The 25,279-nt window shown below is 50.1% G+C and overlaps 1 protein-coding gene across 1 annotated transcript in view; it reads right to left on the reverse strand.

Moving 5' to 3' along the window:
- Positions 1-25,279, reverse strand: part of LOC119978247 (voltage-dependent L-type calcium channel subunit alpha-1S-like) — a 642,412-nt gene that overhangs the window by 138,164 nt on the left and 478,969 nt on the right. The window contains 1 exon segment of the mRNA XM_038819727.1: positions 19,367-19,469. Coding sequence (XP_038675655.1) covers positions 19,367-19,469 — 103 coding nt within the window.

Here is a 25,279-nt window from a genome sequence, read left to right on the forward strand (position 1 = left end):
AACTTCAACCACCAAGGTAGGCAGTGAATTTCAGACATCCAGCACCATCTGGGAGAACAAATATTTCCTCATGTCTGTGACAATTGGATGATTTTAGTAAACTGGATTATAAGTGTTGTGGCAGTTTAAGGGTTAAAAGCATGTGACTAGTGATGTGTTGGGTACTCTGGATCCGTGGAGACTGCGTTTACCTCAGCAGTAACACATACAGGCTACCAACACTTGAAATAGTACAAAACTATTTTATTAAGCTAGAAACTGTTGAACATACTTTCACTGTAGGCCGACACTATGTTAGATTAAACTAAAGACCTATGCCTATCCTAGCCAGTCTATGCACTCAGCACATGGTGAAGATCTGTGCTGCAAGCTGTGAGCTCTGTCCTTCTGAGAGGCTGCATCCCGAATGAGCGGGAAAACTGATGCCCTCTGTTTTTATAGTGAATGTGCTCTAACTGGTCATTGGCTGCGATGTTGTGTGTGTGTGTGGGGGGGGGGGGGGGGGGGGGGGGTACTGCCCCCTAGCTACTGCCTCAGACAGGGCCCCCCCGTGAGCCGAGCAGACGAGGAGAGCAGCTTGGACACCAGCCCTCCACCCGAGACACAGGAGACCCCGGAGCTCGGGTTAGATGATGACACAAATGCTGAGTTGGAGATCCTCTTGGACGCGATGGAGCATCGGCGGATGCCCTTGTACCTTGACCCGGGAAGGAGGCTCCCAGCTGCCGCCGTTCGCTGTGCCTGGGCACATGAAATAAAAGTTATGAGCGCCGTCAGCGACAACATCCGGACGGGACAGCAGTACCAGAAAAATCTGCACGACCTCCTCAGGGCGGACAGAGTGAGTAAGCAAAACTGTACCCCTGGAACTAAAAAGCGTCCCATACATCCATAACCCGACACTCCCGCCCCCCCCCCCCCCAACCAGGACAGTGGAACCCCAACACTGCCCCACATGCCGGTACCCATACGAGCGGCAACTGAGACCACCATAGCTACCTATCCCCTGGCTGCATGCACTGGACTGCTGGACACTGTCATTTTCTGTCCCCATACCCCACCCAGGAGAAGGCTGACAGGACGGGGACCGCCTCAACGTGACCAAGCAGAGGGCCCTGGAAGTGGTCAGCAGGCTCGGAGGAACGAGAGGTCGCTGGCGTGGAGCTTAGCGTGAGGAAGGGAAATCCTGCTAAATTCCGGTTCCCCGTAACATTTGTTTCAACACCCCCCCCCCCCCCCCCCCCGGTCACCCCCATGCCACCGTCACCTCACACCAACACCACCAACTCCTACCCACACCCACAAGCCAGCCCCACTCCCCACCCCGGCCAGGGTCTAATCATGCATCTTGTCTTGTGTGTTGCAGGACTACTGGTGATGGGGCAGATCGATCTCTAGCCACTGCCACAGCCTGGGGCCCCCCATGAGCCAGGCAGTGATGAGAGCAGCTTGGACACCAGCCCTCTGCCTGAGACTCAAGAGACCCCAGAGCTCGGGTTGGAGGGTGACACAGATTTCCCGTCACAGCTATCTCCAACACCCCCCACCATCCCAGAGACACTGACCTCAGTTGGGCACTTTAGTGAAGAGGTTCCTGGGACACTATCTGGTTCGCACCACACAGTTGACCCGGTTCAGCAGGTGAAAGTAGGAACACCAAAGGGTGTGGATAGTCAGAGGGCAGGCCGACATGAAGCTGCCGCCCAGACGGGTCTTGAACTTCTGGAACAAACAGTCCCATCCATGGTGGAAATGCAGTTGCAGAGGGGCGGGAGCAAGGACCTGTCAGGAAGGTGAGTGTGGGCCTTTAAATTCACTTGCTTTTCAGCGTGAGCGGCCTCCGGATTTTCGGCGGGAGCAGGGGCCTGTCGGGAAGGTGAGTGTGGGCCTTTAAATTCATTTGCTTTTCAGCGTGAGCGGCCTCCGGATTTTGCGCGGGAGCAGGGGCCTGTCGGGAAGGTGAGTGAGGGCCGTTAAATTCAGTTGCTTTTCAGTGGAGTCCTCCGGATTTTCGGGGGGAGCAGGGGCCTGTCGGGAAGGTGAATTCCTGTATATAAATTGGGTGGTTGCTGAACCCGAGACACTACACTTGTAGTGTCCCCCACCCTTCCATCTCCTCTAACCTAAGGGGTTGAGGGAATATCTTCCTTTCTTTTTCTTGTTTTTATCTAGAGGGGATGGCAGGGAAGGCAGTACAATGCTCCTCCTGCAGAATGTTTGAGGTGAGGGACGCCATCAGTGTCCCTCCTGATTTCATCTGTGGGAAGTGCACCCAACTTCAGCTCCTCAAAAACCGTGTTAGGGAACTGGAGCTGGATGAACTTCGGATCATTCGGGAGGCAGAGGTGGTCATAGATAGAAGCTTCAGGGAGGTAGTTACGCCAAAGAATAAAGATAGATGGGTGACGGTGAGAGGGGCTGGGGGGAAGCAGTCAGTACAGGGATACCCTGTGGTCGTTCCCCTTATCTCTTCCCCAACATGTCTCTTCATTCACCTGAGGAAGGAGCAGTGCTCCGAAAGCTCGTATTTGAAACAAACCAGTTGGACTTTAACCTGGTGTTGTAAGACTTCTTACTGTTCCCCTTAGTAACAGGTATACTGCTTTGGATACTGTTGTGGCGGGGGGACTTACCAGGGCTCAGCCATGGGGTATAGGTCTCTGGAACAGAGTCTGTCCTTGTTGCTCAGAAGGGAAGAGGGGAGAGGAGAAGAACATTAGTCATTGGAGACTCCATAGTTAGGGGATAGATAGGAGATTCTGTGGGAACGAGAGAGACTCGTGGTTGGTATGTTGCCTCCCAGGAACCAGGGTCCGCGATGTCTCGGATCATGTTTTCGGGATCCTTAGGGGGGAGGGGGAGCAGCCCCAAGTCGTGGTCCACATAGGTACCAACGACATAGGTAGGAAAAGGGATAGGGATGAAAGGCAGGAATTCAGGGAGCTAGGGTGGAAACTTAGATCCAGGACAAACAGAGTTATTATCTCTGGGTTGTTACCCATGCCACGTGTTAGTGAGTCGAGGAATAGGGAAAGAGAGCAGTTGAACATGTGGCTGCAGGGATGGTGCAGGAGGGAGGGTTTCAGATTCCTGTACAATTGGGGCTCATTCTGGGGTAGGTGGAACCTCTACAAACGGGATGGTCTACACCTGGACCAGAGGGGTACTAATATCCTGGGGGGAAGTTTGCTAATGCTCTTCGGGAGGGCTTAAACTAGTTCAGCAGGGCATTGGGAACCTGAATTGTAGCTCCAGTACACAAGAGGTTAAGAGTAATGAGGTCATGAGTAAGGTTTCAAAGTTGCAGGAGTGTACCGGCAGGAAGGAAGGTGGTTTAAAGTGCGTCTACTTCTCAGGAGCATCCGGAATAAGGTGGGTGAGCTTGAGGCATGGGTTGGTACCTGGGACTTCGATGTTGTGGCCATTTCGGAGACATGGATAGAGCAGGGAGAGGAATGGTTGTTGCAGGGGCCGGGGTTTAGATATTTCAGTAAGCTCAGGGAAGGTGGTAAGAGAAGGGGTGGGGTGGCATTGTTAGTCAAGGACAGTATTACGGTGGCTGAAAGGACGTTTGATGAGGACTCGACTGCTGAGGTAGTATGGGCTGAGTTTAGAAACAGGTAAGGAGAGGTCACCCTGTTAGGAGTTTTCTGTAGGTCTCCGAAAAGTTCCAGAGATGTAGAGGAAAGGATTGCAAAGATGATTCTGGATAGGAGCGAAAGTAACAGGGTAGTTGTTATGGGGGACTTTAACTTTCCAAATATTGACTGGAAACACTATAGTTCGCGTATTTTAGATGGGTCCGTTTTTGTCCAATGTGTGCAGGAGGATTTCCTGACGCAGTATGTAGATAGGCCAACGAGAGGCGAGGCCGTATTGGATTTGGTACTGGGTAATGAACCAGGACAAGTGTTAGATTTGGAGGTAGGTGATCACTTTGGTGATAGTGACCACAATTCGATTACGTTTACTTTAGTGATGGAAAGGGATAGGTATATACCGCAAGGCAAGAGTCATATCTGGGGGAAAGGCAATTATGATGCAATGAGGCAAGACTTAGGATGCATTGGCTGGAGAGGAAAACTGCAGGGGGATGGGCACAATGGAAATGTGGAGCATGTTCAAGGAACAGCTACTGCGTGTCCTTGATAAGTATGTACCAGTCAGGCAGGGAAGAATTGGTCGAGCGAGGGAACCACGGTTTACTAAAGCAGTTGAAACACTTGTCAAGAGGAAAAAGGAGGCTTATGTAACGATGAGACGTGATGATTCAGTTAGGGCGCTTGAGAGTTACAAGTTAGCTAGAAAGGACCTAAAGAGAGAGCTAAGAAGAGCCAGGAGGGGCACGAGAAGTCTTTGGCAGGTAGGATCAAGGATAACCCTAAAGCTTTCTATAGATATGTCAGGAATAAAAGAATGACTAGGGTAAGAGTAGGGCCAGTCAAGGACAGTAGTGGGAAGTTGTGCGTAGAGTCCAAGGAGATAGGAAAGGTGCTAAATGAGTATTTTTCATCCGTATTCACACAGGAAAAAGACAATGTTGTCGAGGAGAATACTGAGATACAGGCTACTAGACTAGAAGGGCTTGAGGTACATAAGGAGGAGGTTTTAGTAATTCTGGAAAGTGTTAAAATAGATAAGTCCCCTGGGCCGGATGGGATTTATCCTAGGATTTTCTGGGAAATTAGGGAGCCTTTGGCTTTGATCTTTAAGTCATCTTTGTCTTCAGGAATAGTGCCAGAAGACTGGAGGATAGCAAATGTTGTCCCCTTGTTCAAGAAGGGGAGTAGAAACAACCCCGGTAACTATAGACCAGTGAGCAAAGTCTTCTGTTGTGGGCAAAGTCTTGGAAAGGTTTATAAGAGATAGGATGTATAATCATCTGGAAAGGAGTAATTTGATTAGAGATAGTCATCACGGTTTTGTGAAGGGTAGGTCGTGCCTCACAAACCTTATTGAGTTATTTGAGAAAGTGACCAAACAGGTGGATGAGGGTAAAGAAGTTGATGTGGTGTATATGGATTTCAGTAAAGCGTTTTATAAGGTTCCCCACGGTAGGCTATTGCAGAAAATACGGAGGCATAGGATTCAGGGTGATTTACCAGTTTGGATCAGAAATTGGCTAGCTGGAAGAAGACAGAGGGTGGTGGTTGATGGGAAATGTTCAGACTGGTGTCCAGTTACTATAGTGGTGTACCACAAGGATCTGTTTTGGGGCCGCTGCTGTTTGTCATTTTTATAAATGACCTGGAGGATGGTGTAGAAGGATGGGTGAGTAAATTTGCAGATGACACTGAAGTCGGTGGAGTTGTGGAGAAGGATGTTGCAGGTTACAGAGGGACATAGATAAGCTGCAGAGCTGGGCTGACAGGTGGCAAATGGAGTTTAATGTAGAAAAGTGTGAGGTGATTCATTTTGGAAGGAATAACAGGAAGACAGAGTACTGGGCTAATGGTAAGATTCTTGGTAGTGTGGATGAGCAGAGAGATCTCGGTGTCCATGTCCATAGATCCCTGAAAGTTGCCACCCAGGTTGAGAGAGTTGTTAAGAAGGCTGTGCTAGCTTTTATTGGTAGAGGAATTGAGTTTCGGAGCCATGAGGTCATGTTGCAATTGTACAAAACTCTGGTGTGGCCGCATTTGGAGTATTGCATGCAGTTCTGGTCGGCAAATTATAGGAAGGATGTGGAAGCATTGGAAAGAGTGTAGAGGAGAGTTACTAGGATGTTGCCTGATATGGAGAGAAGATCTTATGAGGAAAGGTTGAGAGAGTTGAAGCTGTTTTCGTTAGAGAGAAGAAGGTTAAGAGGTGACTTAATTGAGTCATACAAGATGATCAGAGGATTAGATAGAGTGGACAGTGAGAGCCTTTTTCCTCGGATTGTCTAGCACGAGGGACATAGCTTTAAATTGAGGGGAGATAGATATAGGACAGATGTCAGAGGTGGCCCGAGGACCCCGCCACCAACCGTCTCCACCATCGCCACCCCAGGGATCCGATGGGACCGTGTGATGGAATGGCCAGCACGCATGCAGGATCACCCAGGTGGACGGTGGGAAGTGCTACCGTGGGCAAGATCAGACGTTGTCAAACAATGCAGAGCACCAGAGCTCATCATAAAGCGGGTTGTCATTATCCTACATCCATTGACCAGAAGGAGTTACTGCAACAAAGAGCCCCCACCAGTAGTATGACGGATATGTATCACGGAGGGAGTTGCGGGGAGGGGGGCGGGTGAGGGAATGTGAGGTTGGGATGCAGTGTGCTCATCCTCCATCCCATGGACCAGACCTGGAGTTACTGCCACAGGAGGGCCCCCACCCCGTAGTGCGATGGGTATGTATCACGGAGGGAGTTACAGGTGGGGTGTGGCAGGTGCGGAAAAGAGAGGGGGGTATGGGGTTGGATATGGTGTCCGTGCCCCTGGCCAGTTCCCCCTCCTCCGCCCCACCCTGGTCGGTCAACCTGGAATCGCTCAGAGCATCCGGACGTGTTGCCCCTGGCGTACATATCATGCAGCCTCCCGTGCCTGTCTGGGCTCTATGTCCTGCCCACCCTCAGCCTGCCCTGCATCCTCCTCGTCGGACGAGGCCTGGAGTTCCTCCTCCTCCTCCTCCAACACATCACCGCTCTGCTGTGCGATGTTGTGGAGGACGCAGCAGGCTGCCACCATGCAGGCCACCCTCTCAGCATCATACTGGAGGGCACCTCCTGAGAGGTCCAGGCACCTGACTGGCATCTTCAGGAGGCTGAAGCACCGCTCGATCATGAACCTGGTTGGAGTATGGGCTTTGTTGGAGTGGGTCTCCGCGCCATTCTGTGGCCTCCGGATAGGCGTCATCAGCCCCAACTGCAGTGGATAACCCCCGTTTCCCAGGAGCCAACCACCCAGCCAGAGTGCTCCTCGAACATGTCAGGAATCGCCGAGTGTGACTGGATGAAGGTGTTGTGCACACTGTTCGGGTAGCGGGCACAGACATGTATAATGCACAGCTGATGGTCACATATCAGCTGCCCATTCATTGAATGGACCCTCTTTTGGTTTCTGTAGAGCGGCTTGTTCTCCGCAGGTAGCCATGCATCCCGTCGATCACCCCCCTGGACCCGGGCCATCCCGTCGATGGTGGCAAACCCCGCTGCCCGGGCATCCTGGTGGGCTCAGTCGACATTGAACGGGATCTTCTGTACATGTCAGAAAAATGAGAATTCCCGATCATGTGGATGCCGGATTCTCCACGGGTTCGCTCTCCCCATGAATATTCAAAGCACTGTGGCGACACATCCCAGAGACTGCAAGAGGCCTAGGCCTTGATCGGTCCATTTTGGGTTCCAGCACACAGTTGAAGTCCCCCTCATCTCCGAAGACCAATCGATGTGTGTCCAGATCAGGGCTGGAGGCTAGCAAACATTTGATAAATGCAACATCATAACGAAAAAGGCACTCGCTTATTAATCAAAATTGAGGGCAGCACGGTGGCGCAGTGGTAGGACTGCAGTCTCACGGCGCCGAGGTCCGAGGTTTGATCCCGGCTCTGGGTCACTGTCCGTGTGGAGTTTGCACATTCTTCCCGTGTTTGTGTGGGTTTCGCCCCACAACCCAAAGATGTGCAAGGTAGGTGGATTGAACGCGCTAAATTGCCCCTTAATTGGAAAAAATGAATTGGATACTCTAAATTTATAACAAAAAAATAAATCAATCAAAATTGCTGCGTCTCCACCATTAAAGCTCAAGTGGATCATGTGCCTTACCCACCCCATCTGGAAAACCAGTCTGATCCTGCATCCGCAAATGGGTCTCCTGCAATCTTAACCATCAGCGTTTAAGTTAGGAAAAACCTCACGATCTCTTGACTGGGCCACCCGTTCCAGTTTGCCAACCGAATTGGGGGTTTCCTAACCCCCTCCTTCCGGAATCATAGGAGTATAAGAAGATAAGTAGGAGCAGGAGTCGGCCATCTGGCCCTTCAAGCCTGCTCCGCCATTCAATGAAATCATGGCTGATCTTTTGTGAACTCAGCTCCACTTTCCCGCCCGAACACCAGACCTTTTATTTTTCAAAAAACAATCTATCTTTATCTTCAAAACATTTAAAGAAGGAGCCTCAAATGCTTTACTGGGCAGGGAATTCCATAGATTTACAACCCTTTGGATGAAGAAGTTCCTCCTAAACTCAGTCCTAAATCTACTTCCCCTTATTTTGAGGCTATGCCCCCTAGTTCTGCTGTCACCTTCCAGTGCAAACAACCTTGCCGCATCTATCCTATCCATTCCCTTCATAATTTTATGTTTCTATAAGATTTCACCCCCCCCCCCCCGCATCCTTCTAAATTCCAACGAGTACAGTCCCAGTTCCACCGCACCGCGCAGTGGCGCACAGAGTGTCCTGACGTGGCGCCATGACGTGCAACAACTGTGGCTCCGCCACTTAAAGCGGCAATGTCCCGCGAAATCTCGACGCTGTCTCAAGTGTGGCAAGCTTGGCCACTACATAGCCCTGTGCAGATCTGCTCAACTGCCCAACACACAGCGATCCCAGTCGTCAGTTCAGCAACCCGTTGCAGGCTCCGACTCCGACATGCTTCCAGATCCCGACACCGAGGGCCTCACATCCCCATTCCGGGTGGGCATCATTACCAAGCATACGATGCTTTCCGCCAAAAAGGTGAAACAACTCCCAGTGATGAACATTGATCCTGACGACAAGTGGTGTGCCACCCTTACGGTCAACAAGGGTCGCATACGCTTCAGGCTGGACATCGGCGCTTCAGCGAACCTCATTTCAAAGTCTGACCTTGATACCATCTGCGTCAAGCCGAGCATTCTTCCACCGGCCTACCAGCTTCTCGACGACAAGGGCAATGCCATTGCTGCTAGTGGCTCATGTCAGCTTGCGGTATCCCATCATTCTTCAAAAGCAACCCTGTGTTTTGAAATTGTAGGATCCAACAGAGCTTCCCTGCTCGGTGCTCGGGCCTGCAAACTCCTGAATCTTGACCATGTCGTCCGCAGAGGCAATGGCCTCGCCAGATGTCAACTTCCAAACCCAATGAGATGACATCATAGCACAATACCACAGCGTCTTCGAAGGTATGGGCACACTCCCCTACAGATACAAGATACCGCTGAAGCCGAATGCCGCACCTGTGGTTCATGCACCGCGTCGGGTGCCAGCACCCCTTAAGGACCGCCTCAAGCAGCAGCTGCAAGACCTCCAGGACCAGGGCGTCATTTCTAAGGTCACGGAACCCACGGACTGGGTTAGCTTCATGATTTGTGTCAAAAAAACGTCAGGGGAACTTCGCATTTGTATCGACCCCAAAGATTTGAACCGGAACATCATGAGGGAACACTACCCTATTCCTAAACGAGAAGAGCTCACCAGCGAAATAGCTCATGCCAAGTTTTTCACGAAGCTGGATGCCTCCAAGGGGTTTTGGCAAATACAGCTGGACGCGTCCAGTCGAAAGCTGTGCACATTTAACACCCCGTTTGGTCGTTACTGTTACAACCGGATGCTCTTTGGCGTCATCTCCGCCTTGGAGGTGTTCCACCGAATAATGGAGCAAATGATGGAGGGCATCGAGGGGGTGCGGGTGTACGTCGATGACATAATTGTCTGGTCCACAACTCCTCAGGAGCATATCGATCGCCTCAAACGAGTGTTCCATAGGATCCACGAGTATGGCCTCCGACTCAACAGAGCCAAATGCTCATTCGATCAACCAGAATTCGTCACCCGCCACAGAGACTGAATTTATAGACTGAATGTTGCATTGCTTTGTGATCCGTTTACACATCTGTACATATTGTTTCTTCCTAATTTGTTGCATGCCCTCTATCTGCACTAGACACCTTCCCATGTAAATACGTTCACGTACTTTGTATATAGTCAGGCTCCTACACACGTCAATACGTTCACATACTTTGTATATAGTCAGGCTCCTACACACACTCACTATTTATTGACCTACACACATTTTTTTTTTAAAGTAAAAAAAGGGGGGTAAGATGTCCCTGTTGCTCAGAAGGGAAGGGGGGAAAGGAGTAGAACATTAGTAATTGGGGACTCAATAGTCAGGGGCACAGATAGGAGATTTTGTGGGAGCGAGAGAGACTCACGTTTGGTATGTTGCCTCCCAGGTGCAAGGGTACGTGATGTCTCGGATCGTGTTCTCCGGGTCCTGAAGGGGGAGGGGGTGCAGCCCCAAGTCGTAGTCCACATTGGCACTAACGACATAGGTAGGAAAGGGGACAAGGATGTCAGGCAGTCCTTTAGAGAGCTAGGATGGAAGCTCAGAGCGAGAACAAACAGAGTTGTTATCTCTGGGTTTTTGCCCGTGGCACGTGATAGTGAGATGAGGAATAGGGAGAGAGAGCAATTAAACACGTGGCTACAGGGATCGTGCAGGCGGGAGGGATTCAGATTTCTGGATAACTGGGGCTCTTTCTGGGGAAGGTGGGACCTCTATAGACAGGATGGTCTACATCTGAATCTGAGGGGCACCAATATCCTGGGGGGGAGATTTGTGATGTACCATCGATTGCACGCGAGGCGAGTGATTTACCAAAGTCTGGCTTTAATTAACTAGAACACAGCTCTGCGATCGTCTACAGTGGAAAGGGACGATCGTCAGGCGTTTGAGCATTTATACCTCGTTAATAGAGGCGTGGTTAACTCAGCCTCTCGGCCAATCGGTCGAGAGGCACATGACCGACCAGGGCCAATGGTAAGCTGACGTTCTGGCCCAATGGCAGACGAGTATGCAGATCATATCATCACATTCACCCCTTACGGAGAAGGAAGGCGGGGGGGGGGGGGGGGGGGGGTGTGAACGAGACCCAGAGGGGGGGGGGGGGGGGGGGGGGGAGAACTGATGATATGAGTAGCCGTCGGGAGAATAATTTTCTCTCCGTACCCTTATCGAATTTGGGGGCTTGCCACTGGCCCAGACATAACAATATTTACAAAAGAAAGTCTATGGGGCTGTAGAACTCTAGAGGGATTCGATCAGTCTTTTGGTGGTCCTTGACGTCCTGGCCGAGCGCCGTAGTGGAGGAGTTGTCGTCGGATCGGCTGATGGTCCTGCTGACATCCTGGAGTCCGGGAGCGATGGACCTTGAATGGTCTCCGTCACCTGAGCTGGCCGCGGAAACGCCATGGATGAGAGATGGGGAAGCTGAGTGGGGTGCTGGGGTGAAAAAGGGGAGGGGGGTCTGTGGTGGGGGGGGGGGCCGCACGCCGGCGGGTGCCAGGTCCCGGAGGGAGACCGTGTCCTGCCGACCGTCGGGGTACTCCACATACGCATACTGCGGGTTAGCGTGGAGTAACTGGACATGCTCCACCAACGGGTCGGACTTGTGCACCCGCACATGCTTCCGGAGCAAGATGGGTCCGGGGGTGACCAGCCACTTCGGGAGAGGGGATCCGGAGGACGACTTCCTGGGGAAAACAAGAAGACGCTCATGAGGTGTCTGATTAGTTGCAGTACAGAGGAGTGAGCGGATAGAGTGCAGTGCATCGGGGAGCACCTCTTGCCATCGGGAAATAGGGAGATTTCTAGACCGGAGGGCCAGTAGTATGGTCTTCCAGATGGTACCATTCTCCCGCTCGACCTGTCCGTTACCCCGGGGGTTATAGCTGGTCGTCCTGCTAGAGGCGATGCCCCTGTCGAGCAGGAATTGACGCAGCTCGTCGCTCATAAATGAGGACCCCCGATCGCTGTGAATGTACGCGGGGTAGCCGAACAGTGAGAAGATGGAGAGTAGGGCCTTAATGACGGTCGATGTGGTCATGTCGGGACAGGGAATGGCGAAGGGGAAGCGGGAGTGTTCGTCGATAACCGCCAGGAAGTAAATGTTGCGGTTGTTAGAGGGAAGGGGCCCCTTGAAGTCAATGCTAAGACGTTCGAAGGGGCGGGATGCTTTGATCAGGTGTGCGCGCTCGGGGTGGTAGAAGTGCGGTTTGCACTCGGCGCAGATGTGGCAGTCATGGGTTACTGACCTGACTTCCTCGATGGAGTAGGGCAGGTTGCGGGCCTTAATGAAGTGGTGTAGGCGGGTCACCCCTGGATGGCAGAGGTCTGCGTGGAGGGAGCGGAGGCGGTCTATCTGCGCGCTGGCGCAGGTACCGCGGGACAGGGCATCAGGAGGCTCATTGAGCTTCCCAGGACGATACAAGATATCATAGTTGTACGTGGACAACTCGATCCGCCACCGTAAAATCTTGTCATTTTTGATCTTGCCCCTTTGTGCATTATCAAACATGAAGGCTACTGACCGTTGGTCTGTGAGGAGGGTAAACCTCCTGCCGGCCAAATAGTGCCTCCAATGTCGCACGGCTTCGACTACGGCCTGGGCTTCCTTTTCCACAGATGGGTGGCGGAGTTCGGAAGCCTGGAGAGTTCTGGAGAAGAAGGCCACGGGTCTGCCCGCTTGGTTCAGGGTGGCCGCCAGAGCTACTTCTGATGCGTCGCTCTCGACCTGGAAGGGGAGGGCCTCGTCGATGGCACGCATCGTGGCCTTTGCGATGTACGCTTTGATGCGGCTAAAGGCCTGGCAGGCCTCCGTCGACGGCGGGAAGGTCGTGGTTTGCATGAGGGGACGGGCCTTGTCCGCGTAGTTGGGAACCCATTGGGCGTAGTATGCGAAAAACCCCAGGCAGCGTTTGAGGGATTTGGGGGTATTGGGGAGAGATGTTCCATCAGGGGGCGCATGCGTTCGGGGTCGGGGCCTATCACTCCGTTACGCACTACGTAGCCGAGGATGGCTAGGCGGTCGGTGCTAAACACGCATTTATCCTTATTGTACGTGAGGTTAAGGAGTTTTGCGGTTTGGAGGAATTTCTGGAGGTTGGCTTCATGGTCCTGCTGGTCGTGGCCGCAGATGGTGACATTATCAAGGTACGGGAAGGTAGCCTGTAATCCGTACTTGTCGACCATTCGGTCCATCTCCCGTTGGAAGACCGAGACCCCATTTGTGACACCAAATGGAACCCTAAGGAAGTGGTAGAGGCGCCCGTCAGCCTCGAACGCGGTGTACAGTCGGTCACTCGCGCGGATGGGGAGCTGGTGGTAAGCGGACTTAAGGTCCACAGTTGAGAAGACCGTGTATGCCGCGATCTCGTTTACCATGGTAGAAATACGGGGAAGAGGATACGCGTCCAGTTGCGTAAACCGATTGATGGTTTGGCTGTAATCGATGACCATCCGGTTTTTCTCCCCCGTCCGGACCACCAGCACTTGGGCTCGCCAGGGACTGTTGCTGGCCTCGATGACCCCTTCCGTCAGCAACCTCTGGACCTCGGACCTGATGAAGGATTGGTCCTGGGCGCTGTACCGTCTGCTCCGTGTGGCGACGGGTTTGCAATCGGGGGTGAGGTTAGCAAACAGGGAGGGAGGGTCCACTTTGAGGGACGCGAGGCTGCAGACACTGAGGGGGGGTATAGGGCCGCCGAATTGAAAAGTCAAGCTCTGCAGGTTGCACTGGAAGTCCAGTCCTAGGAGTGCCGGTGCGCAAAGGTCAGGGAGGACAAGGAATTTATAATTTTTAAAAACCTTCCCTTGGACCGTAAGGTCCGCGATGCAGCGCCCGGTGATCTGGACGGAGTGCGAACCTGAGGCTAAACCGATTTTGCGTGTTACGGGATGGACAGGGAGCGCGCAGCGTCTTACCGTGTCAGGGTGAACGAAGCTTTCCGTGCTCCCGGAGTCCAGCAGGCAGTCCGTCTCGTGGCCGTTGAGGTGGATCAGCGTAGTCGTTTTGGCGAGCATGCGTGGATGAGACTGGTCGAGTTGAACGGCCGTGAGCCGTGGAGAAAATCCGTCGTCGCCGTCCGAATCGATGCTGGAGGGACCTTGCGTGGCAGATCTGGAAGACGGTGGCCAGGATCCATATGTGAGGTGAACGGCCGCGAGCCGTGGAGAAAATCCGTCGTCGCTGTCCGAATCGATGCTGGAGGGACCTTGCGTGGCAGATCTGGAAGTCGGTGGCCAGGATCCACATGTGAAGTCTGTTCCCCAGGATGGCGGCGCCCAGTATCCGCACGTGGGGTCGGGGCCCCAAGATGGCGGCGCCCAGGACCCGCACGTGGGTTCGGCACCCCAAGATGGCGGCGCCCAGGAAGCCCTCGTGGCCGCTGGTGGCGGAGCTAGCGTTGCCGGCGCTGTGAGCGGAGAGGCGCGCAGGCCGGCTCCAGGAGGTGAGTAACAAGCATCAGCTGTGGGGATGCGCAAGCCGGCTCCAGGACGCCGGTTAGGTGCATCAGCTGTGGGGATGCGCAAGCCGGCTCCAGGACGCCGGTTAGGTGCATCAGCTGCGGGAGGAGGTAAGGCGCGCGGGCCGGGTGCGGGGGGCCGGGGGCGGGGGGGCAGAGACGCGCTGCGGGCAGGCAGGGACCGGGAGGGCCCGGAGAGGCGGGCCGGTCGGGCGCCGGGACCCGGGGGCGGGTGGGAGAAACGTGCGCGGCGGGCAGGCAGAGGCCTGGAGGGGCCGGGGAGGTGCGCTTGTTGGCCGGCGGGGCGCGAGTCGGGAGCGGCTGGAGGGGTCCTGGGGGAGAGAGAGAGGCACACAGGCCGTTTGCAGAGGCCTGGGGGAGGGGGGAAGAGTGCTGTGCAGCTTCCAGAAGCGCTGCAGCCAGCGTTTTGGCCTGGCAGACTGTGGAGTAGTGGCCCTTCTTCCCGCAGCTCTTACAGAGGGCGGAGCGGGCTGGGCAGCGCGAGCGAGGGTGTTTAGCGTACCCACAAAAGTAGCAGCGGGGCCCCGCGGATTTATCGGGGCGCCCCTTGGCACAAGCCTGAGGGAGGCCGGGAGCGGCGGGTGGCTGGTGGGAAGCGTGCCAGGAGGCGGCCTGGCCAGGGTCATAGGTGCGAGCGCTTAGATCTGCGACCTCCAGGGAGGCGGAGAGAGTCAGCGTCTCCGTTAAACTGAGTTCGTCTCTTTCCAGCATCCGCTGGCGGATCATGGGAGACAGCATCCCAGCCACGTAAGCGTCTCTGATGAGTAGCTCCATGTGCTCTGTAGCGGACACCGCTACACAGGCGCAACCTCTCCCCAGGGCATAGAGGGCCCGGGCGTATTGGTCTAGAGACTCACCGGGGACCTGCTTTCTGGTGGCCAGCAGATGTCGAGCGAATACCCTGTTGATCGGTTTGATGAATTGTCCTTTTAGCTTTTGTATAGCGTCATCAAAATCCGTTTCCTCTTTGATTATGGTGTAAGCATCAATACCCACGCTGGAGTGGAGGACGTTCAGCTTCTGTGCCCCGGTGGGGGGGGTGGTTGTAGATGCTAGGAACCCTTCAAGGCAAGTCAACCAGAGTTGGAAAAGTTCTGCAGAGTTCGGAGTTTGCGGGCTGATGAGGAGGCATTCGGGCTTGATGCGGAACTCCATCTTCAAAGTCGTAGTTAATTAAATTGATGTACCATCGATTGCACGCGAGGCGAGTGATTTACCAAAGTCTGGCTTTAATTAACTAGAACACAGCTCTGCGATCGTCTACAGTGGAAAGGGACGATCGTCAGGCGTTTGAGCATTTATACCTCGTTAATAGAGGCGTGGTTAACTCAGCCTCTCGGCCAAGCGGTCGAGAGGCACATGACCGACCAGGGCCAATGGTAAGCCGACGTTCTGGCCCAATGGCAGACGAGTATGCAGATCATATCATCACAATTTGTTAGTGCTCTTTGGGTGGGTTAACTAATTCAGCAGGGGCATGGGAACCTGGATTGTAGTTTTGGGGTACGGGAGATTGAGAGTATAGAGGTCAGGAGCACAGATTTGACTTCGCAGGAGGGTGCCAGTGTTCAGGTAGGTGGTTTGAAGTGTGTCTACTTCAATGCCAGGAGTATACGAAATAAGGTAGGGGAACTGGCAGCATGGGTAGGTACCTGGGACTTTGATGTTGTGGCCATTTCAGAGACATGGATAGATGGGACAGGAATGGTTGTTGCAGGTTCCGGGGTTTAGGTGTTTTAGTAAGCTCAGAGAAGGGGGCAAAAGAGGGGGAAGTGTGGCACTGCTAGTCAAGGACAGTATTACGGTGGCGGAAAGGATGCTAGATGGAGACTCTTCTTCCGAGGTAGTATGGGCTGAGGTTAGAAACAGGAAAGGAGAGGTCACCCTGTTGGGAGTTTTCTATAGGCCACCTAATAGTTCTAGGGATGTAGAGGAAAGGATGGTGAAGATGATTCTGGAAAAGAGCGAAAGTAACAGGGTAGTTGTTATGGGAGACTTTAACTTTCCAAATATTGACTGGAAAAGATATAGTTAGAGTACATTAGATGGGTCATTCTTTGTACAATGTGTGCAGGAGGGTTTCCTGACACAATATGTTGACAGGCCAACAAGAGGCGAGGCCACATTGGATTTGGTTTTGGGTAATGAACCAGGCCAGGTGTTAGATCTGGAGGTAGGTGAGCACTTTGGAAACAGTGACCACAATTCGGTGACCTTTACGTTAGTGATGGAAAGGGATAAGTATACCCTGCAGGGCAAGAGTTATAGCTGGGGGAAGGGCAATTATGATGCCATTAGACATGACTTAGGATGTGTAGGTTGGAGAAGTAGGCTGCAAGGGTGGAGCTTGTTCAAGGAACAGCTATTGCATGTTCTTGATAAGTACGTACCAGTCAGGCAGGGAGGAAGGGGTCGAGCGAGGGAACCGTGGTTTACCAAAGAAGTGGAATCTCTTGTTAAGAGGAAGAAGGAGGCCTATGTGAAGATGAGGCGTGAAGTTTCAGTTGGGTCGCTTGATAGTTACAAGGAAGCGAGGAAGGATCTAAAGAGAGAGCTAAGACGAGCAAGGAGGGGACATGAGAAGTCTTTGGCAGGTAGGATCAAGGAAAATCCAAAAGTTTTCTATAGGTATGTCAGGAATAAAAGAATGACTAGGGTAAGAGTAGGGCCAGTCAAGGACAGTGGTGGGAAGTTGTGTGTGGAGGCTGAGGAGATAAGCGAGATACTAAATGAATACTTTTCGTCAGTATTCACTCAGGAAAATGATAATATTGTGGAGGAGAATGCTGAGACCCAGGCTATTAGAATAGATGGCATTGAGGTGCGTAGGGAAGAAGTGTTGGCAATTCTGGACAAGGTGAAAATAGATAAGTCCCCGGGGCCTGATGGGATTTATCCTAGGATTCTCTGGGAAGCCAGGGAAGAGATTGCTGAGCCTTTGGCTTTGATTTTTAGGTCGTCATTGTCTACAGGAATAGTGCCAGAGGACTGGAGGATAGCAAATGTGGTCCCTTTGTTCAAGAAGGGGAGTAGAGATAACCCCGGTAACTATAGGCCGGTGAGCCTAACGTCTGTGGTGGGTAAAGTCTTGGAGAGGATTATAAAAGATACGATTTATAATCATCTAGATAGGAATAATATGATTAGGGACAGTCAGCATGGTTTTGTGAAGGGTAGGTCATGCCTCATAAACCTTATCAAGTTCTTTGAGAAGGTGACTGAACAGGTTGACGAGGGTAGAGCAGTTGATGTGGTGTATATGGATTTTAGTAAAGCTTTTGATAAGGTTCCCCACGGTCGGCTATTGCAGAAAATACGGAGGCTGGGGATTGAGGGGGATTTAGAGATGTGGATCAGAAATTGGCTAGTTGAAAGAAGACAGAGAATGGTAGTTGATGGGAAATGTTCAGAATGGAGTTCAGTTACGAGTGGCGTACCACAAGGATCTGTTCTGGGGCCATTGCTGTTTGTCATTTTTATCAATGACCTAGAGGAGGGCGCAGAAGGATGGGTGAGTAAATTTGCAGACGACACCAAAGTGCGGAAGGATGTTGCAGGTTACAGAGGGACATAGATAAGCTGCAGAGCTGGGCTGAGAGGTGGCAAATGGAGTTTAATGTGGAGAAGTGTGAGGTGATTCACTTTGGAAAGAATAACAGGAATGCGGAATATTTGGCTAATGGTAAAATTCTTGGTAGTGTGGATGAGCAGAGGGATCTCGGTGTCCATGTACATAGATCCCTGAAAGTTGCCACCCAGGTTGATAGGGTTGTGAAGAAGGCCTATGGTGTGTTGGCTTTTATTGGTAAAGGAATTGAGTTCCGGAGCCATGAGATCATGTTGCAGTTGTACAAAACTCTAGTACGGCCGCATTTGGAGTATTGCGTACAGTTCTGGTCGCCTCATTATAGGAAGGACGTGGAAGCTTTGGAACGGGTGCAGAGGAGATTTACCAGGATGTTGCCTGGTATGGAGGGAAAATCTTATGAGGAAAGGCTGATGGACTTGAGGTTGTTTTCGTTAGAGAGAAGAAGGTTAAGAGGTGACTTAATAGAGGCATACAAAATGATCAGAGGGTTAGATAGGGTGGACAGCGAGAGCCTTCTCCCACGGATGGAGGTGGCTAGCCGAGGGGACATAGCCTTAAATTGAGGGGTAATAGATATAGGACAGAGGTCAGAGGTGGATTTTTTACACAAAGAGTGGTGAGGCCGTGGAGTGCCCTACCTGCAACAGTAGTGAACTCGCCAACATTGAGGGCATTTAAAAGTTTATTGGATAAGCATATGGATGATAAGGGCATAGTGTAGGCTAGATGGCCTTTAGTTTTTTTCCATGTCGGTGCAACATCGAGGGCCGAAGGGCCTGTACTGCGCTGTATCGTTCTATGTTCTATAATATACACACAAGTATATGATGGTGCACAGCCAGGCATTGATTGACACACAGGATGACCAGTGAACACACAGAACACAGCAGCCAATCACCAGACAGGACACGACCACTATAAAGCCAGAGGGTACCAGTTTTCCCGCTCTCTTGGGATCCAGCCTCTGAGACAGTCAGAGCCCGTGAGCAACAACTAGAACATGCACCATGTGGTAGTAAGATAGTTTGGTCAGGTTAGCCTCAGGTCTCCAGTCAACTCAGCATTGTGACAACCCACAGTTAAAGTAAGTATGATAGTTAAGAGTTCAATAAAATAGAGTTGCATTTCTTAAGTGTTGGAAGCCTGTCTCTCTCACTGCTACAGCAAACGCAGTCCTCGCAGACCAGCTTACCGAACACATCAGACCCAGCTTCATTCAGATCACCTTACGAAGCTGAAATCTAATTAACTCGGTAGGGAATCCGCTTAATCAAAACAACATTCCATTAGCTCAAGTATTTCATGATGCTTTGATTGCACCCCTGGCTCCCAACCTTTCAAACTATGTTTTTTTAAAACTTGATTTCAGCAGTCTAACAGACTTCCACCCAGGCTCTTAACCCTTAATGCACCAAATACCTATAATACAATACATCTGAAATTCCTACATTCATCATACTGCCTTGCTCCATCTTCAATTCCCTTTTTCGGACCCATGAGGCCCATGTGTGACCCGTTTCTCCTGTCAGTAAAAGTTCTCCTACCTTCAGTTTTAATTTTGAGGGCTGTCCGAACCAATGCGAAGAGGGTAGCATTAAAAGTGACTGTGCCATCACTGTTCATGGGCATGTTCATGGAGACCAAACGCTGGAAAAGGTATAGAAAATCAGGAGATCAGCTACAGGGGCTTAGCAAGGCACAGGTCAGAAACACAGGCACATGGTTCAGCATAAAGCTGCCCAATGGATGTTAAAGTTCCCACAGCAGTACTGAAAGAGGAACAGTGAAGTTTCCCAGTGTCCCTGACCAACATTCTACCATCAATCAGCATCATTTAAAAAAAATCAAAATCACAGATTACCTGTTGGAAATTTGTGGGATCTTGCTGTCTGCAAACTGGTTGTTGTGATTACTCAGTGTTTTCATATGATACCATGTTCTGAATTAACAATCTTTCAAGGCAAGTATAATTGGGCTCATGGGGGAAGGAAAATGTGACTTAAAAAACTAAAGGGAGAATAAGTTATTACCAACCAGGAACTGTGAGCAAGAATCTCCCACCTTCTTTGCTGGAAGCCTGGGTATCTGCATAAGTTCAACAAACCCCAGCAAAGAACGCCCCTTGGCAGGAGACTGATTTGTGGTTGGGGCTGGCCAGTTAGTTTGAGGCGAAAAAGAAACCCAAGATGGCCTTCTGCTCTGCAGCCTGTGAAAAACTGTTCCTGTCCATTGCTGCCTCTAATCAAAGGAGACTGTATAAAAGACCCAGACACCCTCTTCCCATGACAGTCAGGCTGATACGGAGGATGTAATGCCATACCCGCCTCAATACATCTCATGCAGTGGCCCAGGATGACCCAAGGCACTCTGTCCCTTATTCCTCCCTCTGCTTTTCATGCTGGAAATGGGGATCCTCTTTCACCTCATGACTAAGATAAATGATCCACAGGTCAATACTGGATGCAGATATTTGTCCCATAGTCCTCATGCTGCTTCACTCAGTCCAGTAAGAAGTCTTGCAACACCAGGTTAAAGTCCAACAGGTTTGTTTCAAACACGAGCTTTCGGAGAGTGCTCCGAAAGCTCGTGTTTGAAACAAACATGTTGGACTTTAACCTGGTGTTGTAAGACTTCTTACTGTGCTCACCCCAGTCCAATGCCGGCATCTCCACATCATAACTCAGTCCAGGGATCTTCATCGTCCAGATTACTCCTGATCTTACTCTACTCTGCATTCTACACTTTCACTCTTTGAATAACCTATTGAACAGTCAGAGGATAAAGAAACACATGTCAAAAATATAATACATTGCTCATAGTCACTTTTGATACTTCATAAACTAACATATGGTTCATCTCCTGACTGAACTAACCAGCAATCTCCTTACACCATCAATTTGTACCATTTCAAATTCAACTACAAAAGGTTTTATCTTAAATCCCAGATAGACTATCTTCATAAAAAATATTGAAAGAAAAAGTAGTGGAAATATTCTACAGTTCAGGCAGCAGCTGTGGAGAAACAAAGTTAATTTTTCAGGTCAATGAACCTTCACCAGAACTGCGGGAAATGGGACCGATACTGTCTTCAAAGTACTGGGAAAAACAGGCATGGGAAGGGGACTGAGTAGGATTGAAATAAGGAATGTTTCCCATATCTCACAAAAAGGCAGACCTATGCGGGTTCATTTCGTGATGCTTTTTCGAAAATCTTAATGGGATCAGGCAGAGTCAACATGGGTTTTTGTAAAAGTGAAATCACGTTTGACCAATTTATTGGAGTTCTTGGAGGAGCAACATGTTTAAACCCTAACCTGTAGATGTGGTGTACTTGGATTTTCAAAAGACATTTGATAAGGTGCAACAGGGGGCCTCACGGTAGCATGGTGGTTAGCATCAATGCTTCACAGCTCCAGGGTCCCAGGTTCGATTCCCGGCTGGGTCACTGTCTGTGTGGAGTCTGCACGTCCTCCCCGTGTGTGCGTGGGTTTCCTCCGGGTGCTCCGGTTTCCTCCCACAGTCCAAAGATGTGCGGGTTAGGTGGATTGGCCATGCTAAATTGCCCGTAGTGTAAGGTTAATGGGGGGGATTGTTGGGTTACGGGTATGTGGGTTTAAGTAGGGTGATCATTGCTCGGCACAATATCGAGGGCCGAAGGGCCTGTTCTGTGCTGTACCGTTCTAAAAAAAAAACATCCAACTTTACTAAATAAGAGCTTATGGAGCATCAATAAAGAATTGATTACCTAACAGGAAGCAGAGAGGGGATAAATTGGTCATTTTTAGGTTGGCAAGATGCAACAAGTGGAATGCCACAGGTTTCAGTGCTGGGATCTCAACTATTTACAATCTACTTCAATGACTTGGATGAAGGGACTAAATGTATGGTCGCTAATGTTCTGGACCAGGGTTTAGAAAACTCCAAAGTATATTATGGAGTTCACCTGACCTACAACTGTTTATTGATTTTGTTTACAATGAGCAGACGGGCCTGCCTTTCAGGTGTTATTCAACAGAGTTCTCAGGCACTTTTAATCAAAAAATAAAGGTTTATTCTAAGAATTTAGTTAACATTTGTATGAAAATACACAGTAAGAAATTTTATCAATTACAAACATAAAGACCCCACACAGCTACAGTAATCTATGTATAACCCTTAATGAATTCCCTCTTAACTGTTCCAATTCAATAACAAAATGCAAGTAAAACCAGAAACCCTTTTTCAAAGGCGTGGCCCAGCACATGGCATTCTTTCTTATATAGGACTGTTGTCATTGATATTCTGCTCCCCTTTTCAATTATCGCTTTTAAGTTATCAAACAGTCTGGAAACAGATTTTCAAATGAAGATAGAGAAACACTTCTTTCCACCTGTGCAGTTAAAAACCAGTCCAAACTCAAAGCAAAAGTAAAACCCAGAGCCACCCAAACAATGACATCGCTGAAGCCATGTGATAAGACAAAAACATTTAAAGGGACACTCCCATTACACTAAGCTTTGACAAAGAGTCATCAGATTTGAAACGTTAGCTCTTTTCTCTCCTTACAGATGCTGCCAGACTTGCTGAGATTTTCCAGCATTTTCCCTTTTGTCCCATGACACTAAACTTGATGATACTAAAGTGGGAGATTAAGTTGTGAGGAGGACATAAAGATCCTGCAAAGGGGAACAGATGAACAGAACGGTTAAGTGAGTGGGTGAAAATTTGGCAGATGGAGTATGATGTGAGAAAATATGAACATGTCCACTTTGGAAGGAAGAATAGAAAAGCATCAAACTATTTAAATGGAGGGAGATTGAGGAACAATGAGGTACAGATAGATCTGGGTGTAACTATCAGGGCAAGTTAAGAATTAAAAGTTTGTGGCTGCAGTAGTCATGGTTTTAAAAATGATTTTGTTTGTGCAGGGCAAGGAACTTTTAGCAGCCAGCAAGTGAAATTGACAAAGGAATGTGTTTTTCAGTCTGGGCTTATGTATCGTGGTTTGCCTGGGGAAGTCACTGGGGAGTTAATGTTCTTTTACAGCCTGCAGAGCATTTTAATTTTTTTTCCAGTTTAGAGAGAGCAGGGCGGAATTCTCTGTCCCACCGCACCATCTTTCTGGTGCGGCGTGTCCCCAACGACAGCGGGATTCCCCATTCTGCCAGCCGGCCAATGGGGTTTCCCATTGTGGACAGCCCCATGCTATCGGGAAATCCCGTGCGTGGATGCACTGCCGGCATAAAGGAGAATCCCACCAGCAGAGAATCCAGCCCCAGGTGATTGCTGGGTGGAGCTCAGGAAGTCATAGAGACATTTTTTTTCAGAAGCTGTGGAGAGAGACAATTTTAGAGAAAGCTGTTAGGCAGGCAGGGTTTTTGGAGAAAGGTTTTTGGAAGTGAAGTCTGATCTCTGATCTGGCCACCCGTGTCTTTTTAGACCACAAGAAAAAGCAGTTTTTTTTCCCAGTAGGAAAGTTTAAAACAAGAATAATAACGTTTTAAAAGCAGAGCAGTCTTGTCTGAACACAAGGAAGACACTGAAACAACCCAGTTGAACCAGCTATTTGAAGATATTCAGCCAGAGTCTGACGGGCTTCTAACCAGAGCCAGAGTCTGTTCTGTACCCCACGTATTCCTTTTTTCCCTGCTACTTTTAAGTTGGATTAAGAGTTGTATGTTTCTTTTCTTGTTGCTTCATGGGAAATTATGTCTAGGAGTAATTGTAAGCTGTTCTTTTCCGGCCGTGAAGTTAAAAGTTTAATATTGCATTTATAATAAAGTTTTGCATTAGAAATACAAAAGCCCTGTTTTTTTTTAATGCAATCACTCCTGGAGTGAATCATTCCATACCGTCTTACAATTAAAACAAAATATTGGGGTTTCGGTCCCGAATCCAAGCCACTGTTGCAGTCTGGTCAATAAAAATAGGCATATTTTGCTATAGTTGTATAACATGGACATGGAACAGTACAGCACAGAACAGGCCCTTCGGCCCTCGATGATGTGCCGAACAATGATCACCCTACTCAAGCCAACGTATCCATCCAATACCAGTAACCCCCCCCCCCCCATTAACCTTATTTTTTTTTTAGGACACTAAGGGCAATTTAGCATGGCCAATCCACCTAACCCACACATCTTTGGACTGTGGGAGGAAACCGGAGCACCCGGACGAAAGCCCACGCACACACGGGCAGGACGTGCAGACTCCGCACAGACAGTGACCCAGCCGGGAACTGAACCTGGGACCCTGGAGCTGTGAAGCATTTATGCTAACCACCATGCTACCGTGCTGCCCAAAAACGTATAAGACGTTGGTGAGACCAAAGTTAGAGTACTGTGTACGGTTTTAGTGTGCTTACATGAGAAAGGTATAATTGTATTCAAAGCACTCTAATAATTCCTCGGAACTAGCAATTATCCTATGATTAAAGGTTGGATCCAATGGCTTTTGTCCATTGGAATTTAGAAGAATAAGAGGTGATCTTATTGAAACTATATAGTGGAATTCCCCATCGGTGGGATCCTTGGGTCCCCCGGCATCGCACCCACACCCGCGGTTTCCCGAAGGGGGTGGGCACGAAGGAATACGTGGTTTGTGGATTGGAGAATCCAACCCATAATATCCTGAGGGGATTTTATAGGGCGGATGCTGAAAAGGTGTTTCCCCTTGCAGGAGAGACTAGCACGGGATTCTCCACTTGCCAACGCCAAAATCGCGAAACGCCATTGGGCGGTGAAAAGCTTCCGATGCCAAAATCGGGGTAGGCACAGTTTGACCCCAAATCGGACAAGCAAGTGAGATGCCACTGAGTTGCGGTTGCGCATGACACATGTGGGCACCCCTCCCTCACCTCACCTCCACCCTCCTCAGTCCCTCACCACCCTGCACCACACCACCCGCACCCCCATCACCCCACACACCCCCTCGTCACACCCTCCCTCACCGCCCCCCCCAACCACCCGTTTCCGGCTGCTGTTGAGTAAAGACTCAAGAGTTCTGCTCCTTTTCACAAACACGTTTATTTTTCTTGAACACACTCTGTACAAAACTCTATCACCACATCACATGGTAACAAGGGCCACCTGCACCCTCTTTACACATTAGTGTCAATTATTCGATACTTAACATCAATGAGGCATCTAATTGGAATGTCTCTTAACCCATTCCTTAACAGTCACCCTTCCTTGGAGAAAAAAAATAATTTGGTGAAAACAAAATTACAAGTAACTCAAAAACACATGCAATCCCCCCCCCCCCCCCCCCTCTTTTCTTTTCATTTTTGGAAGGAAACAAAAACAGTACAAACAGTCACAGAAACAGGCGCACTTTATTACCAATATCCAAACGTTTCTGTGAACCAGCCCCTCTTTTGGTAAAACAATCGGACAATTGATAGCTACTATCGACTCATTTAATTTTTGCGATCACCGCTCTGTCCAACATCTGCTTCAAACTTGCGTAGTCTAGCCTTG

The sequence above is a fragment of the Scyliorhinus canicula genome, chromosome 15 (genome assembly GCF_902713615.1).
Source record: "Scyliorhinus canicula chromosome 15, sScyCan1.1, whole genome shotgun sequence".
Classification (NCBI taxonomy): domain Eukaryota; kingdom Metazoa; phylum Chordata; class Chondrichthyes; order Carcharhiniformes; family Scyliorhinidae; genus Scyliorhinus; species Scyliorhinus canicula.